Here is an 18,637-nt window from a genome sequence, read left to right on the forward strand (position 1 = left end):
CTTGGTTACCAACTGGTATGTAATAAAAAGGTTCAAACAATGAGCTCTTATTTAACTCACTTGTCAGCTGGTGGTCAACTGAACCAGGCTAGTGGCCCTGCCTATCTCCGGTGGGCTTGCTCACCCATTGGTGGGTAGAGATCAGCTGACCTGCACTCTTGTTTTCCACTGGGAGGCGCAGGCGGGCATGATCGTCTCCTGGTGGTGGCAGAAGTGGAAGAGGGCGGGTAGAAACGTGCACGGTCTCTTAGGTCTGGTCCTAGTGGTGCACCGATATTCTGACCCACTCTATCGTCATATGCACGTGATGAATCCCAAAGAGGTAGAAATCTATTCCTCTATGGAAGCTAAGTGGAGGGAAAGACTATTTCTGAACAATAAGTAGTTCAGCCCACTGTACTCATGCTGACATTGGTAGGAGATCACAGTATTCTTTTCCTTGTATCTGAGTATAGGTTTGAAATCCTTAGCAGTCACTATGATGCTAGGAAACCTGCTAAATATGAGGAAAAGGAGAAAAAAATCCCATTGAGACTTTTATGGGTTTTTTTTTTAATTTTTATTTATTTATTCATTTTTAGAGAGAAGAGAGAGAGGGAGAGAGAGAAATAGAGAGAGAGAAGGGGGGAGGAGCTAGAAGCATCAACTCCCATATGTGCCTTGACCAGGCAAGCCCAGGGTTTCGAACCGGCGACCTCAGCATTTCCAGGTCGACACTTTATCCACTGCGCCACTACAGGTCAGGCGAGACTTTTATGGTTTTGTAAATATTTAATATATAAGTATATAATAATAGATCGAGATACCAAATTCTAGTTTTTTGCGATATGAAACATCACATTGTTATATTTTAAGAACAAAGGTTATATTTAGTTACTTAACTGTGACTGAGTTAGTCTTAAAATATGCATATATACAATAATATCAACAAAAATTGCCATTTGATTTTAAAACATCAGTGGTTTATTTAGCTATTAATTTTTTGTTTTGCAAAGAGAATATGTAGAGAATCTTTAATAGTAGTTTGTTACTCTCCATTTTAAAAATATTGTTCCATTTTTCACTATTTTGAAACTAAAAAATGTATAAGAACATATGTAAATGTTACAATGTCAAAACCACCTACACACACTTAGTCACTTATTTTATTTTACTTTTTTAGTCACTTATTTTGTACCATACTAATAAATACTAAAATAATATGCATTTTTCATTTATTCTGTTTATTTTTGAATTAAACTTTTAATATAACTTTCATTTTTCTTCTTCCAAATGGCCTTCTATACATTTCAATTTAAATATGATTTATGCTTTCTTGACGTAATTAGTTTAAACATTAAAAGGAAGTAGAAACTTGCAGATTCCATGTATGAAAATATTCTACTGTAACTTGATTTTTATAAAATAATCATAGTGTTAATATATATAGAGTAAAATTTGATTACAGTTATAATAAACTAGCATGAGAAAATAAATTTTCCTGTTAAACTAATGCAAAACGCTTAATCTGACCACAATAAAAATGGCTCTGAATAGAATATACAGGTCTAAATTTTATCTGTAAATGAGTATATATGCAACAAGTTATCTCTCAAATTGAGCACTTTAATTAAAAAAAACACAAACTACTACCTCCTACCAATATGCCATTAATCAAACCGCTAATCACACTGTTAAATTCCTAAAAGGGCAATCTATAAATTGCATGTAATTAATCAGCATACATTTAGTAAAAAAAAAAGACTTTCTACAAACTTGACCACAGGTAGAAAATAATTTCAGTGACCTTGAAGCATAATTACAATTATTTTTAAGAAATTTTGAAAAATAAAGTGAAAATAAACAGATTTCATAAAAGTAATTAAGTTTACAGAAGCCACCATGAAAATATAACTGTAAAATTGCCTCTGTATCTCCTAAACAATAAAAACAACTAATTTATCTTTCTTTCCTGGGCAATAATTCTCTCCACTGCCTTCACCTTCAGCTACAACTTTTTTTTTAAATTTCTTTTATTGATTGATTTTAGAGAGGGGGGAAGATAGAGACAGAGACAGAAGCAATCTTCCTGCATTTTCCCTGACCCAGGATTGAACCCACAACCTCTGCGCATCAGGATGGTGCTCAAACCAACTGAGCTATCTGGCCAGGGCTAGCCACAACTTTTATATGTTGGAGAGATGCCTGGAAAACCAGAAGCATCAGGGCTTTCCAATGGTAATTGGGCTGATCCGTCCCTTCTTGTCCGTTTCTCCATGCTCATCCAGAGCCTCTGATTTACTTCCCACAGCCTCTCTGCTAGGTATCATTTGCCAGCAGTCAGGGTGAGACAGGGAGATGAGCTAAAACATTACCAATGGACCTGAGAAGCCCTTCCTTTTGTAACTAGGCAGCCACACGGCTTTGGACAAGGTAGTTAAGACTCCTGGGCATCACTTCCCATCTACACGGTAAAAGATATGGGGAGATTTCTTTAAATTATTCAATGCTGTGAATCACTTTTAAACTACAAAGAAAAAAAAATAACTTTTATGTTGATGGTAGTGATTAATTTAGACACAATTTAGTATTTTATTAGCTAAACCTCATTACACTAACTGTTTCCAATCGCCTAGGGTAAAGTCATACTGATTACTCCCAGATAAACTCTTGTCTGGTATAACTTTCCATTATTAGGTTGAATCTAGGGTGCTCAGCGAGCACTCAATCAATACCGTGATTTTGCTATGCCATAGATATGCTGAGTTTGAACTTAAAGACACTCACCCTCTCCTTAAAACCTTGATAACATTTCCCCATTTGCCTGTATAAGCAATTTCAAATTCTTAAAAACATTTTTGGCCCTGGCACGTTGGTTCAGTGGTAGAGCATCGGCCTGGAATGTGAATGTTCCATGTTCAATTCCTGGTCAGGGCACAGATAAGTGACCAACTGCTTCTTCACCCCCTCTCTCTCCTCCTTCTATCTTTCTCTCTCTTCTCCTCCTGCAGCCATAGCTTGATTGGTTTGGGCGCATTGGCCTGAGCACTGAGGATGCCTCCATGGAGCCTCCACCTCAGGCACTAAAAATAGCTTTGTTGCATGCATGTCCCCAGATGGGCAAAGCATCGGTCCCAGACAGGGGTTGCTGGGTAGATCCCGGTTGGGGTACATGTGGGAGTCTGTTTCTCTGTCTCCCCTCCTTTCTCTAGGAAAAGAAGGAAATAAAAAAAATACAAACAAACTAGAAAAAACATTTTCACCTGAACACTGCAACAGGTGGAACCTTTCACAACACAGCCGACCTACTGCCTTAACATAGACATTCTAACCAAAATCACACATTTCCCATGTATGTTCACCCTCAAGATTTGAAACAAACAATTTACTTTATATTTCTTAACATCCCTACAGAGAAAGTGGCAAGACCAGGAAGTTAGAGTCAAATGATATTGAAACAATACATTTGACTTAGGAAAATTAATTGTAATATTTACTCCATGTCTATTATTTTCTGCCATCACTTAAATGTAAAGTATAAACTCTCCTACTAATAGAAATACTTGAGAAATTAGAAAAAAGAAATCACCCAGTATCTTAAGAAATTCCACAAGGTAGATAGGTTATAGAAAACAGTGCATGCACCTTCTATAGTTCCTATGTATTGCCTAAGCCATGGAATAATCTTATCTAATGTGTTTTAAGAAAACTAATGTAAATACGGAAAAAAGGTATCTCTAGTGACTAGATGTACATAATTATACAATGCAATTATATAGGGGAAATCATCAATATTTAAGATGTGTATACCAGTGGAAATTTGAAATAAAAATTTGATTTAAAAAGTAGCATTTGTAACAAAATAATGGTTAAATTCTTGGACATGCCATGACTCCCTGCCTTTTAGAAGACTAACTTGGGATTGACCAAAATAAATTCACTTTTATGAAGCTTTCTAGTTTCCTTTTAAAATTATTCATAAAAATCAGAGACCTTATAAAATCAGTAAAAATTATATTTCATAAATGAAGGAAAACATGCAGTTTAAAAACAATAGAAAAGCAGGAGTGTATACAACTCGTTTAGGGATCTTGAGTAATATGAACGCCAATGGTGAAGATATTTGAATCAGATTTCCCTACTATCTCCTGTTTTCCTTTTTTAAGGCATAGAAAATTAGAATAGAAGTCAATATCTCATGCAAGAGGACAGTTTTAATTTAGGAATAATTCTGAATCTTATCTCTTAGTTTCATTATAGCATGACTTACTAATTAACACAGAGACAACAGTTCAGGATTTCTCAATTCTCATTCTTTGGGGGATTAGCTCACCCATCATTATTTCTATTTGATCTTTCGTGCTTTTATAAAAAGATTATGTGAAGGCTATTATTTTCCACTTAGCTATTCTTTTCTGGTTTAGACAATTTATATTTGACATGCACAAAAGTAAATTTTTATTTTACACACATAAACATTAATCCACTTTTATAACCCAAGCAGCATATCCTACAAATCATGAGATATAAAAGACAACTTAAATATTCTACCACATGTACTAGGGAAGGAAGCACAAAAGAGATCCTTTGATAAACGTTTGTATAAACTCCGTAGATCATTTTCTTCGTGTTCTTCATGCTACCAGTAGCTGACCAATGAATCCAGAATTTCTTTCCTTGATGAAGGTGGCAATGATATTAACACCTTGCCTTAAACTGTCCTGTAGCTTCTGCTCGTCCTAAAAAGAACAAAGCAATATGTTAGAAAGAAATAATGTCACACATTAAATTTAGGAAAGAGTTACTTTTTAAAAAACATAATTATTTATTTATTCAAATGTTCCTCCCCAGCTTTATAAAGATGTAAAGGACACATAATATTGTGTGAGTTTAAAGGGCACACTGCAATGATAATATATGCATATATATATATATATTCTGACATGATTAAGAGAATTATCATATCTATCACTTCATAGAGTTACCATTTGGTGGGGTATGTGTGATAACATTTAAGATCCACTATCTTAGCAACTTTCAAGTAGACAATACAATACTGTACATGTGAACTATAATCAGCATGCTATACATTAAATTCTAGAACTTATCCACCTTATAACTGGAAATGTGTACCCTTTGACCTGACCTACATCACCTCAGCCATTGGCAAAGACCATTCCACTCTGTTTCTTTGAGTTCAAAGGACCATTTTTCAAGGTCTGCTACTCTCTGGCCTCAGACTGTAGCCACAGGCATGGAATTGGTCCCTCAAATAAAGAAGAAATGCTTTTGCAAGCACTTTTCATTATAGACAAAAATTATCTGCTTCAGATAGCAAGAAAAACACTGAAGTAATTTCAAATGTTAACAGTGTGAAATAAAAGATTATTTTCTTTAATCCAATATCTGACCAACTTTGGCTCTTCACCGAAGTGTGGATATTTCATAGATGACACAAGCCTTTTCTTCATCTTGTTACTGAGTGTTTCAACAGCAGACTATTATAAACTGTGAGTACTGGTGTGGGGCGGCAAGGGGGGAACTGGGAGGGACCTGGCTTGTTTGTGAAGTAAGGATCAGGCAGATTTGTGAAATAACTTATCTCACAAATTGCTAAAATGTGGCTTTGCTTTTAAAATTATGCTATCTATTCAAATATATTTATTCTATTCACTGATGCTTCTTGCAGCTATGAAGAAGTGATACTGTGAGGTGAAAGGGAAAGCAGAAACAGAGCTAATATCTGCAAGGTCTGTGTTAAGAACTGTGCTATGTTCAGAAAGTGGGATCAGGTAACCAATCTTTAAACTTGGCATCATCCTTAATGCCTATCCTAACGCTCGATGCTGCTGCTTCTACTTCCTTCACATTTCTTCAATGCATATACCTCCGCAAACTGTCACTGTCAGTGTATGGCCCACAATCACGGCCGTTACAGCCATGCACATGCACATGCAGGTTCTCATTGGATTCAGACAGATGGTAAAGAAAGAGTGGAGCCAAAAAATGGTGAGCTATTTCTTTATTCAAGTCTCGTACCAGCCGGCAAGCAAACACACAGGGAAAACACATTTCCTTCTTCATTCAGAGCTCACAAAGCTACTAACACATTATCTGGTTGCACAACCAGGAGAATCTTCTCTGGTTTCTCCTAGAATCAAAGGCCTCACCAGTCCCAAAGCCCCTCACCTCTAGTTCCCCATCTTCTCCTTCAGCACTCTGCATCAGTGGTCCCAACCCCCAGGACTGCGGACCGGTACCAGTCCATGGGCCATTTGGTACCGGTCCGCAGAGAAAGAATAAATAATTTACATTATTTCCATTTTATTTATATTTAAGTCTGAATGATGTTTTATTTTTTATAATGTTATTTTCTTTTTAATAACTGTTACAATTTTTTTTATTTATTCATTTTTTAGAGAGCAGGGAGAGAGAGAGAGAGAGAGAGAGAGAGAGAGAGAGAGAGAGAGAAGGGGAAGGAGCAGGAAGCATCAACTCCCATATGTGCCTTGACCAGGCAAGCCAGGGTTTTGAACCGGCAACCTCAGTGTTTTCAGGTTGACGCTTTATCCACCGCACCACCACAGGTCAGGCTGATGTTTTATTTTTTAAAAATGACCAGATTCCCTCTGTTACATCCGTCTAAGACTCACTCTTGACGCTTGTCTCAGTCACGTGATACATTTATCCATCCCACCCTAAAGGCTGGTCCGTGAAAATATTTTCTGACATTAAACCGGTCCAAAAAAGGTTGGGGACCACTGCTCTGCATTATCTCTGCTCTAACTCTGCAAACATGGCTTCTTTCTCTGCAAAACTGGCTTCTCTGCCTCTGCCTCTGCCTCTCCTTCTCCTATACTTTCTGACATGAAAACCTCTCCTCCAGCAAACATTAGCAAGATAATGGCCCTTCCCAAGCAGGAAGGTAATTGGCAGTTTCACAGATCACATACCAGGCGCTGCCCAGCGCCATTTTTAACACTAAAAGTGAGCAAACTCAAATAATACAAATTTTATAAACTCATTTGCCTAACAGTCAGCATACTTCTCTCATGAATTACTGAAACAATCTCATAAACAAACCATTTCTCCAAAGTCTTACACTGTTCTATGCTCTTTCCCACACAGCAGTCAAAATACTTATTTTAAAGTACGATCTGATCCCATCACTATCCTACCTAAAATCCTCTGATGGCTACCTTTAAACTTCAGGATCAAGTCTGAACCTTTCACCTGGTAACAGTGAATATCTTTTATCCCTCCAGCTTCTCCTTGAAAATCACTCAAATCTCCAGGCCACACAGAACTGGTTATGATTCCCCAAGCCAGTCGTTGTCCTGAGCTTCAACCCTTTGCACCAGCTACTGCCTTTGCCAGAAAATCTTTTCCACTCCCTTCCCAGTTCAGCCAACCCTAGTTCTTCTCTGCAGTTCCACCTGGATATCAATGACTCTTGAAATCTACACTAGTTCCTATGCTCCAGCGGAATTTGGGTGAGATGAATCTGTTTCCACAGCTGTGAATTCCTCTTGACACTGAATTCTAAATAGTCTTTTAGTTGACCATTTATTCCACCACATGATGTTTCTTGATGCAGAGAATTTTTCATTTTATCTTTGAATATGAAACACTTAGCTCAATGCCTAAGGCATGGTAACACTCTGTAAATTATAACCAATTCAAAGCAAAGAAGGCTTTACAATAGAGATATCATCACCCTTTCAGTTTAACTCCTTTGTTAACAAGGACCACTATTTTGTTACTTTGTGTACTCTCATTTGTATATTTAGCTAGAAGCCTTGGCAGTAGTACAAAGAAGCATATTCTCTAAGCTTTACCACTGCTACCACGCCTCCACTAGCCCAGACCCTGGGCTTCTCATCCATGAGGACCGTGGGGAGAGACCTCCCCTGTTAACCTCCTCTTCCCATCAATTCCCCAGATGGAGTTCGGAGCACTGGAGCTGTGGAAGACACACAAGGGACCGCGTGGTAGCGGCCTGGCTTCCTACATGTGGGTTTTAATGACATTTCAGTATTGGATTTCAAATGCTGTACTGGTTTCCAAATATCACATGACCTAAATCACATAAAAGCAAGTCATTCGAAAGCCAAATATGTTTGAGCTTAAAATGTGATTTCCTTATAAGTCCCATCATTCACAAAGAAATAAGCATTCTAAAACTGAATAAAATACCAACCAATTTTAGCTATGTGTTTGTCATTCTTAATGATTAATTAATTACAATGTTGCAGGGTTTATCATAAACATCTACTCCCAAGTGTCATTTATTAAATTAAGAATGTACAACAGATGATGATAATTAAAATTTTTCCTTCAAAAATAAACAGAAAAAAGGCTATCTGTACAGCTTCTTTGAAACCAGTCTCCACTTTTCAAAATGAAAGCAGTACAGTAACAAATGAAGAAAGGGGAAAATCTATTTATAATAGATTCTAAGGCTAGAAAAGTCACATTTCCATACTTTCGAACAAAATTTCTGTGCTCATTTTTATAGCACCATAACTTATATCATTAGCTAATCAAGAATTTAAGTAAGCATGCTCTTCTGAGGATTCATTGACTTCTGCATATTTTATGGGCATCATTTGGAAAGGTTAGAATTCAGTGAGAAGAACCTTTGTTACTCCACTATTTGTTTTCACTCTCTGCCTTGGCTATACTGATCATTTCATCCTGGAGAACTATGGAAATTTAAAAACTGATTAAACAAAATGGTGAGATACACACAAGTCTAGTGTGTACAAAGTTCAGATAGTTAAACTATTTATGAATTTCAAACTCATCTCACAATGCCATATCTCTATACAAGTATTGAAAATACAGGTTTTAAAAAGATTCAAATTTAAATAGGTCTTAAAAAAGCATTTCTTGATTTCCAGTCCTTTATAGGATGTGGAGTGAAGGAGCATGATAGGTGGTCATGTTATTATCATCCACAAATATGTGTGTATAAGTATATATACATGCCATTCCTTTGTGCAAATATCACATAAAAAATGTTTAATGGTAACACCAAGTAAGCAAGGTCAACATGATCCCTGAAAAGTTATGAGGATGATACGCGCTTTTGATATGATGTGATGCAGAATGCATTCCGCTCTGTGGTCTTCCTCCCCAAAACCCACCACCCCAGTCTAAATCAAGGGGAAACATCAGTCAGATTCTCAAAGAGAGGACTATCCAGTACTTCTCAAAACTGTCAAATTCATCCAAAACAAGGGAAGTTTAAGAAACTGTCATAGTCAAGAGGAGCCTGAGAAGACCTGATAACAAAAGTCAGATAGTATCTATGATTAAAAAAAAAAAAGTAAAGCTAAGGAGATAGAATACACTATGGATGTCAGTTGTTAACAGGGGCAACTGGGCCCATGGCATATGGGAAATCTAGATGATTGTCGCAATTTTTCTGTAAATCTAAAAAACAATGTATATTATTTTTTAAAAAAGGTAAGTATGTGTTTAATTGCAGAGTCTAGAATGGACTAGAAATATTTTGGGAACAAGAAATCATGACTGCCTGACCAGGCAGTGGCGCAGTGGATAGAGTGTTGGACTGGGATGCGGAGGACCCAGGTTCGAGCCCCGAGGTTGCCAGCTTGAGCATGGGTTCCTCTGGTTTGAGCAAAGGTCACCAGCTTGGACCCAAGGTCGCTGGTTCGAGCAAGGGGTTACTCAGTCTGCTGAAGGCCCGTGGTCAAGGCATATATGAGAAAGCAATCAATGAACAACTAAGGAGCTGCAAAGAAGAATTGATGTTTTTCATTTCTCTCCCTTCCTGTTTGCCCTTATTTGTCCCTCTCTCTGACCTCTCTGTCTCTGCTACAAAAAAAAAAAAAAAAAAAAAAAGGAAATCATGACTAATTTTCATTATGGCACATCAATGTGATAAGCTGGACCTTACCAAGGTATTGCAGGAAAAGTGGGTACCCAAATTTCCACAATAAAAAAATAAAGACAATATTACCAAAATTAATTTATCAGTTCTTTATTTACTATCTGTAACTCTAGCAATTTACAGGTTTTAGATTTACTTTGACTTCTACTCACCAGCCATAAAGAGCATAAGATATAAGCACAGCACAACAATGTTTACATACCCATACATAAAAACCATACATTTGTTGAATTTAAAGAAAAATAGGAATATTTTTAATGATATAAAATGTTTTAAAGTCTGCATTATTGCCATAATTATAATTGTAAAGTGTTATATTATAATACTGTTCACTTAATAGCAATGTCAAATTTTTGAGAAAAATCTTTAAAATTATAAAATCAAGCCTTTCATAAAAAAAAATAAAATTTAACTTCTAGCTGAAAAAGATAGAATTCACTCTTTTTCTTAGTTACAACTGTATTGTATACTAGAAACCAATTAGAAAGAAAAAATCCAGTAGTGTTATTTCTTTAAAAATAGAGAGAGAAAATAACAAAATATTAACAAGAGTAATATCAGGATGATAGATTTGCAGCAATTTTTATTTCTTCTCTGTGTTTTGCTATATTTTCAAACTTTTCATAATGAACCAAACTTATTTTCCTAACAAGAAAAATAATGCATTTATAATTAGTTTCAAGACTGGTTTAAATTCAGGGAATTAAATTTGATTTATCACATAAAATCAATAAGACAGAACATGGTCCAGATTTCCAGGGAACATCATCTCCTTAAAAATCTTTAAAAACTGTGTGTGTGTGTGTGTGTGTGTATATATATATATATATATATATATATACACACACACACACACAAAATACACTTTTGTTTGAATATGATAATCTTTAATAAAAGGTCCGAGAAAGAATCGTCTTAATAATTCACAAGGTCTTATCTTTCTGCTGTCTTATTAGAGGTTTAGAAAAAAATCATGAACATTGAGCTAAAAGTAACAACAAAAAAATAGGTACTTAATTTTATTCAGTATGTTAATTATTTTTTTAAAATTTTTAATTGTATTTATTGGGGTGATACTGGTTAATAAAATGATACAGGTTTCAGGTGTACAATTCTACAATACACCATCCGAATGTTGCACTCTGTGCTCACCATGCAAGTCAAGTCTTTCCCCATCACCATCCATCCCCCCTCACCCTGTTTCTCCTCCCTCCACCTCCTTGCCCTTCTGCAACGCCTGCACTACTACCTGTGTCTCTAAGTTTTCTTCTTAGCTTAATCCCTTTCACTTAGACCCCCCAGTCCCCATCCTCTCTGACAGATAACTGCTAACAGTTGAATCTTTTAAATACTAGGAAAAATATTAGACAAAATATTAATATAAAATAGCTATTTTCAATTTTTATATTCTCAAACAGAATTAAATTTACTACGGGTTTACTCTAGAAGATTATCATATTTAGCTTTTTCTCTATACCTTGTGATTTCTTCAAGATTAGTATGAAATATACTATGTTTAGATAACATATGCAGGAAAGTTCCAATTTCCATTATCTTTTCAACTTATATGATAATTCTAAATTTACTCAATAGTAGTTAAACACTGTCAGTGGAATCCGAGGTTTAGTCTCCTTATAAGGGTGAAGTTTTTATGCTAAGTAGGTAGGTTTCACTATAACAGTTAAACGAATCTATCACCTTCAATAGAGCAGTCAAGTCCTGATGCAGAAATTTTCATGAGACTTGTCAGCCTTTGGCAAGATTTGGGAAATCAGGGAAAGTAGGAGATGATTTAAATTTTCCAGAGGTTTGGGAATGACAGCAGCACCTGCTCAGCACAATTCTGAGCAGCTGTCTTTCTCTCCTCCCTGCCATCTCCCTCACAATTTGGACGAATAAAGCCTGCAGTTCCAGAAGTAAATTACTAAGAAGTTGTACCTTGAAAGTGTGTACAAATGGACAATTTCCTATAATGTCTATGTCTTCAAAATTCCTTACTTACTGTCTCTTTCCATTTTCTCAAATGACAATTTTTGGCAAAACTGTTACCAGTATACATAAACTTGAATACCTCTTAAAAGGTAAATTTTAAAACATTATATCCTACCATTGTACTACATAGCTCTCAGTGCTGGAATTAAAGAGGTATAAACAAAGTGTGGTAAGCTGTTAGAATCAAATTTATTTGAATTTTATAGAATACTGACTGTCTCAAAGAATACCCGGAAAAGCTATAATGTCATCGTTGCCCAAACGTTTATAGAAAACCTGAACGGAAATCTTTTGGAGATATTCATCCTCCATACATATGATTCCTAAAGAACACAATGAACTCTGTTAAAAGGGAGGGAGACCATAAAGTTAAAATATATATAGGCTTTAGCTGTCACAAGAGATTACACAGCCTTCATTACAGGGTAAACATTACAATGTCTCAGCAAATTCCATGCCTAAAGTCTAATTCAATTTTCATGAGTTACAAAGCTTTTCTGAAATTCATATGCTTATATATTGAAATAAATATTCTTCTTCCATCCATCCTTGTTTTGGTGAACTCATGCAAAAATTACCCAAATGCCACAAAATTTCAAATACTAAACAAATAAAAGCATATTATCTGTATCCATACATACTTATATATTTGCATATCTATATCTATCTACCTATACAATCACAAAATCCTAAGTTGCAGCCTTTATAAACACTTTGATGGTTTTGTTACATTTCTAAGATAATGAATATCAAACTTAAAAATCTGTATCCATTTTGCTGATTTGAAGAAAGAAAATCTAATGGTAACACACTGTCCCCTAGTGGAGATGAAAATAAATGTTTGGTGTTTGTAAATTTCCAAAACTGCAAGAAAAAGTTGTCAGTCAACTGTTAGAATTTGAAAAAAACAAAACAGTCTTCTCCAAATGAAAGCATATTCCTCTTGCTCATTTGAATGAAACAGCTGTTCCATTCAAAGGGATAATAAGGTACTCGTAAAAATGCACTTGGATTTACTTATTAACATCATCACACAGCAGTTTTTATCTCCTTTATTCTCTGTGCTGAGTACAATGCCTTGCCCACACTGTAGGTATGGTGTAAGTATTTGTGAAATAAGGTAATTAAGAAAAATAATTGGTCAATAAAACTCTAGGGGGCAGCACTGTAACTTTGCTAAATAGCAAAGGCCTAAACTATGCAGTGCTCAGAGCCAGAGTGCAGTGGGGTAATGCACGGGCAGCCAAAAGCACCAGACGTCTGGCCTGAGAAACAAGCAGTTCATTATTGTGTCAATTATTTCTAGATCTGGGACTTGTCACACTGTCATACTTTATTTTCTTACAACATCATTCATAATATAAATTCCACAACTTAATGAAGTTGAAAGAGCGATCTCATACACAGTGTCCCTTTTAATTAGCAAAACTGTTTTGATCTTATACAACTCACCCAACAGTGCCCACATCCTGTGAGTTTTCTATTGTGACATCCTTCAGCAGTCCTACTCTGACCACTCTCTGTCTACATCCACACCATCCTGTCGCTGGATTTCTCTAGGGTGCCAAAACTGGCTACTTCTCTTTGCCTTTGGCTACTGCTCTAACCTCACTGGAACAGCCATTTTCATTTTATCAAACCCACATTACTGTCAGCCACAAACTTCATCTTAGCATGTAAGGCCATCCACAAACAGCCTAATCAAGTCTTGTAACCACAGTTCTCCTTCTCTATACAGAATCCAGTATTGCGGCCATACTGGTATAATCACTGTTATTTCTCCTCCAGTCAAATGGTTTCCCAATAACTTTCTTTTATTCACATAGGTTTTTAAAGACCTGGCTTGACAACTTCCTTGTATAAAATCATCTATTTTACTGAACATCAGTAATTTACATTATCATAGTCTCACAATCCCTTACTAATATTTTTCTTATCTTTGCATATGTAGAGACCTTATTTTCTTAGCTAAACTGTAGATATTAAAAAGCAACTTTCCCAACTAAATTCTACTTCAAATACAGTTCAATGCCCATAGTAGGTTATCAATAAATATTTTCCAAATAGATTAATTTGCTGATAAATTTTGTAAAGATCTGGCGTTATATGTAACTACTAAGACATCTTTGAAACATTAAAATTTTTAGGTAATGGATACATCCACCCTGTAAAAATAAAAAGAAAAATACTGTACCTGTACTTGGAAACTAGAACGATGTCAAAAACTAGAACTCAGTGCTATATAGTTCCCCCTTTTACGAAGAACGCCTGTTCTTGGAGATAGGTGTAAGGGGCACTGATAAATTTACACTAACATACTCAAGTCAGGGGATAGAGGCAGAGGATGAGGTGCATTCTCTTAGATGAGGTATTGGTGAGTAATGGTTACTGTTTCTGCAATGCATGAGAAATGATTATAGGAGAAGAAAGAATAGTTAGAAGAGTTTCTTTTGCAGTGGATCACACAGGTTTTAGTAGAAGAACCTGATGATTTCTCTGGAAGCAGAAGGATTGGTTACATTTTTACCATAAAATATACATAGTTTCAATTTTTTAATTACAAACAATGTGAAGAAATAATTAAAATGAGCAATTCAAAGATATCTTCTTGGTAGCAGTTTGTGGGGGTAGGTTGGGGAATTATTATTAGAATAGTTTTAAGCAGCAAAAAAAGAAAAAGATGCCTGGTTAGTGACTATCAAGCTCTTACTTAATGAACATTAAATCCTTAAGTGTTGGTTAAATGGGTGAGTAGTTAGTATCCAAAGTCTTAATCTCAGAACTCCACAGAAGAATGTCAACTTTAGAAGGTAGGTTTATATCCTTGTAAAAAAGAGGCTTTGAATTGCAATCTATAAATAAATAAATAAAAATAGTTCTATCCTTACTAGACTGGTCCTGGTCAGTATTAACTAGCAAAAAGATTAATCTGGCAAGACTTCCTCCCAGAATTGAGAGAAGAAATATTTCTTTTTCATGGAGAAGTAACACAGATAATAAGAGATTATTATATTGACAGGAGAGGGCAGCATTCAATTAGGTATCTTATAAACTAGCCAAATCCACAAAAAAAGACTAGGTGAGTACTTACTACATCCATACAAAGTATTATTACAAAAAGAAAGAAAAAAAATTCAACCGCCACCATTAGTGAACTACCCTTTATTCCCCCCGAAAGGGAACAACAACAAAAAATACCCAAAAAACAAAGCAGACTACACTCCAGACTGAACAGAATTTTCCATAGTTTTGACAAGCAGAACAATGTTAATATTTTACACATTCCAAAACAATATAATCAAAATGGAAGGGTAATTCAAAATGGCATATCAACAACATCAAATAAGTTGAACGTATTATAAATAAATAACCAAACTGAAGCAGGTGGAAAACAGCTAACCTAATTTACTTTGGGAAATAGTATTTTGACTCTATACTTTAAGACAAAAATATGTATACAATTATTATACTCTAGTAATTTTTTTTCCAGAGGTAAGGATTAGCAATTCTGAAATTATATTTGTAATTTCATATGTACATATGTATATTCCAGGATTGAAGAATTAAATACACTGCTGATAATGAAAGCCAGATTTCTCACCGCTGTTGAAAGGGGTTATACCTAAGGAAAAGGGGAGCTTAGAAATAGCCTATTCTATTGGATGAAAACAGAGATGTCAGTATGAACTTGTGGTTTATTTTAAATAAGCAGTATATTATATATAAACACACACATATAGAGAAATAGCTATATAAAAATAATATATTTCACAGCAATATTTGCTGAAAGGGCTAATAAATAATGACACTCCAGGAACAATGAGCACCCTTAGTGCAGAGATCTTGGTTTCTAAACACCATTACCTAAAAAAAGAAATGTGATTTCCCTGGAGAAATTGCTGATTCCAAGATTGGGAGATAAAAAGAACAAGATAATCCTCCAACATCTTTTGGTGCCAAAAAGTAAACAGGTATTCAAAAGCTGATGAAAACATTTTAAAATACAACTGAAGATAACATGAAGGGGCTTCCAATGACCACATCTGGCAAAACTGGAGCAGCAAAATAATGAAATTATTCATCAGAACCTATAAAATAAAACTAATATCCATAAGTCAATTTGGATAGATAGATAAGAGAGAGACAGAGAGTGTGAGTGTTAGAAAGAAAAAGCTCTTTGCTATTGTAGAATTCCATTTAATAAGTTTAGAAAGAATGGTGGAAACAGAAAATCACCATTTGACAAGCATCACCATGTAACTGTTTCTAGGAAAAATTATCAATGAGTACTAAAATTAGCATACAAAACTCTGAGAATTACTGGTATATTTATATAGTATTAAGGTAGCCCCCATAAGATAATTATTAATGATAAAGTAGAAAATAATAAACGTTCAGCAAATCAACCTGAGAATCACCAGTGATTATAATTAACAACAGTAGTGAGACACCATTCAGTCCTTGATATATCACACTGAAAAGCACACAACATTACTTCTGTGGTGTACTTTCCAAGAATGCACAGTCAAATTTATTCATCAGAAAATATCAAACTTAAATTGAGAGACATTATATAATATAACAGAGCAATATTTATCCAAAATGCAAGGTCATCAAGACAAAGACTGGTGATGTGTCCCCTATTAAATGAGACTAAAAGGAGATGACAACAAAATGCAACACGTGTTCCAGGATTGGACCCTGGACCAGAAAAAAGATAATAGTGGGAAAACTGACAAAAGGTAATAAGATCTAGAGTTTAGAGGCCCTGGCCGGTTGGCTCAGCTGTAGAGCGTCGGCCTGGCGTGCAGGAGACCCGGGTTCGATTCCCGGCCAGGGCACATAGGAGAAGCGCCCATTTGCTTCTCCACCCCTCCCCCTCTCCTTCCTCTCTGTCTCTCTCTTCCCCTCCTGCAGCCAAGGCTCCATTGGAGCAAAGATGGCCCGGGCGCTGGGGATGGCTCCTTGGCCTCTGGCCCAGGCGCTAGAGTGGCTCTGGTGGCGGCAGAGCGACACCCCCCCCACCGGAGGGGCAGAGCATCGCCCCCTGGTGGGCATTGCATCGCCCCTGGTGGGCGTCCCGGGTGGATCCGGGTTGGGCGCATGCGGGAGTCTGTCTGACTGTCTCTCCCCGTTTCCAGCTTCAGGGAAAAAAAAAAAAAAGATCTAGAGTTTAGATAATAATGTTGCATCAATGTTAATTTCCTAATTTTGATACTGTGATGATGTAAGATTTAATATTGGGGATTCAGGATCAAGGGTATAAAGAAATTCTTTGTGCTATTTTCAAATTTCGCATTTTATACAGAATATATATTCGAGACAATATATATTATATCATTCTTGATTTTAAGTTAATAAGAAAGGAGAAAGTAAATATGCATGGAAAATTCAATAAACAATCAGCAGCAGTATAAAACAGAATTATAACATACAAAATCACTAAGAGAAAAAGAGTTAAGAAAATATAAGCTACGCTATGAGGTAATTTCTATTCCTTTGAAACTTAAACCAAGAGAGATTGAATCACTTGTCCAAAGTCATATAGACAATGAATGAAAAAAATCAGACTTGAAACCAGAATCAGAATCCATAGAGACCGTGCATTTAACAACACTAAGGACATTCTTATTTAAGAAAAGATGCTTTTAAACGGCTACTTAAAGTTTAGACCCATTAAATTATTTTCTTAGTTTAATATCTAATCAAAAATATCTCTCTTGGGATTTTGAAATGACTCAGCAGCAATCAATTGGCTGTGTGGTCTACTCACATTCACACCTCCATGCTATGCATGTCACCTCTACAACTGCAAAAAAACATTAACCAATTTATGTTTTATGATATGAATACAAACTGATGAACACAGTAAATCTCTTGGATCAATAATCATAAAAGCTCTATTTGTAAACCATTGGGACACTAATTCCAGAACTCAGAATATTCAGACAAAAGGTAAAAGCAAATATTTTGCAGTGACCATTGATGGAAAAAATTAAAAAGGAGTTCTGTAAAACAGATGTAGGGACCATGAAGAAAATATTGAGTCAAACTGTCACTTTCTCTCCTAGTTGACGTCGTCACACGTCTGCATTGCAAAGGTAAGCAGGAAGCCTGTCTAGTTCAGGAACTGTCACGGCCTAAAATCATGTCCTAGGGAACAACAAATACCAGTCAGCTTGCTAAAGCAAAGGCAAAAATACAAATTTAAACCAAAACATACATTGATTTGACTGTCATGGTTGGTTGGGTTTGGCATGATCCCTGGCAGGATCTGTTTTATATTGAGAAATGATGAACGTTTGATTTCTCTGCCGACATGTTCCCAGTGAGGTGTAGGACACAGGAAAGGCTAGGCAGCATTTTAATGACTGCTCCGGCATTATTACCAACTGAAAAAAGATCTGGGGAGAGCACAAACCAGCAGCACATTAGAAACCTCCCATGGCACCCTGGAAACCTTACAAAGGAAACGCTAACATGTTTTCCATTCACTCGGCCTAAAGCATAATTCTCCAGTTTCCTGGATATACTAATTTCATAAAGAAAAATTTAAGTGTTACATAGAACACACACAATCAAAAGGAAAAGAAGGGCTACAAAATCTTTCTTCCTTTTGTTTATTCATTCTGATTGGGGTTGGAAGGCTTTGAAAAGACAAATAAATGCCTGGTGGCTATTAAATAATTAAAATACTAGCAAAGAGGAATAATAATTACAAAGAACAAATGTGTGTCTGGGTTACAC

General features: G+C 35.8%; 1 protein-coding gene across 2 annotated transcripts in view; it reads right to left on the reverse strand.

The window, feature by feature from the left end:
• Nucleotides 1-585: 585 nt before the first annotated feature.
• CRPPA (CDP-L-ribitol pyrophosphorylase A) overlaps nucleotides 586-18,637 on the reverse strand; it is a 223,323-nt gene continuing 205,271 nt past the window's right edge. For both annotated transcript variants that reach the window (XM_066238591.1, XM_066238590.1), the window contains one exon: nucleotides 586-4,718. In XM_066238591.1, the coding sequence (XP_066094688.1) occupies nucleotides 4,614-4,718 (105 nt within the window). In that variant the 3' untranslated portion in view covers nucleotides 586-4,613. The remainder of the gene's footprint in view (nucleotides 4,719-18,637) is intronic.

Source organism: Saccopteryx bilineata, chromosome 7 (genome assembly GCF_036850765.1).
Source record: "Saccopteryx bilineata isolate mSacBil1 chromosome 7, mSacBil1_pri_phased_curated, whole genome shotgun sequence".
NCBI classification, from domain to species: domain Eukaryota; kingdom Metazoa; phylum Chordata; class Mammalia; order Chiroptera; family Emballonuridae; genus Saccopteryx; species Saccopteryx bilineata.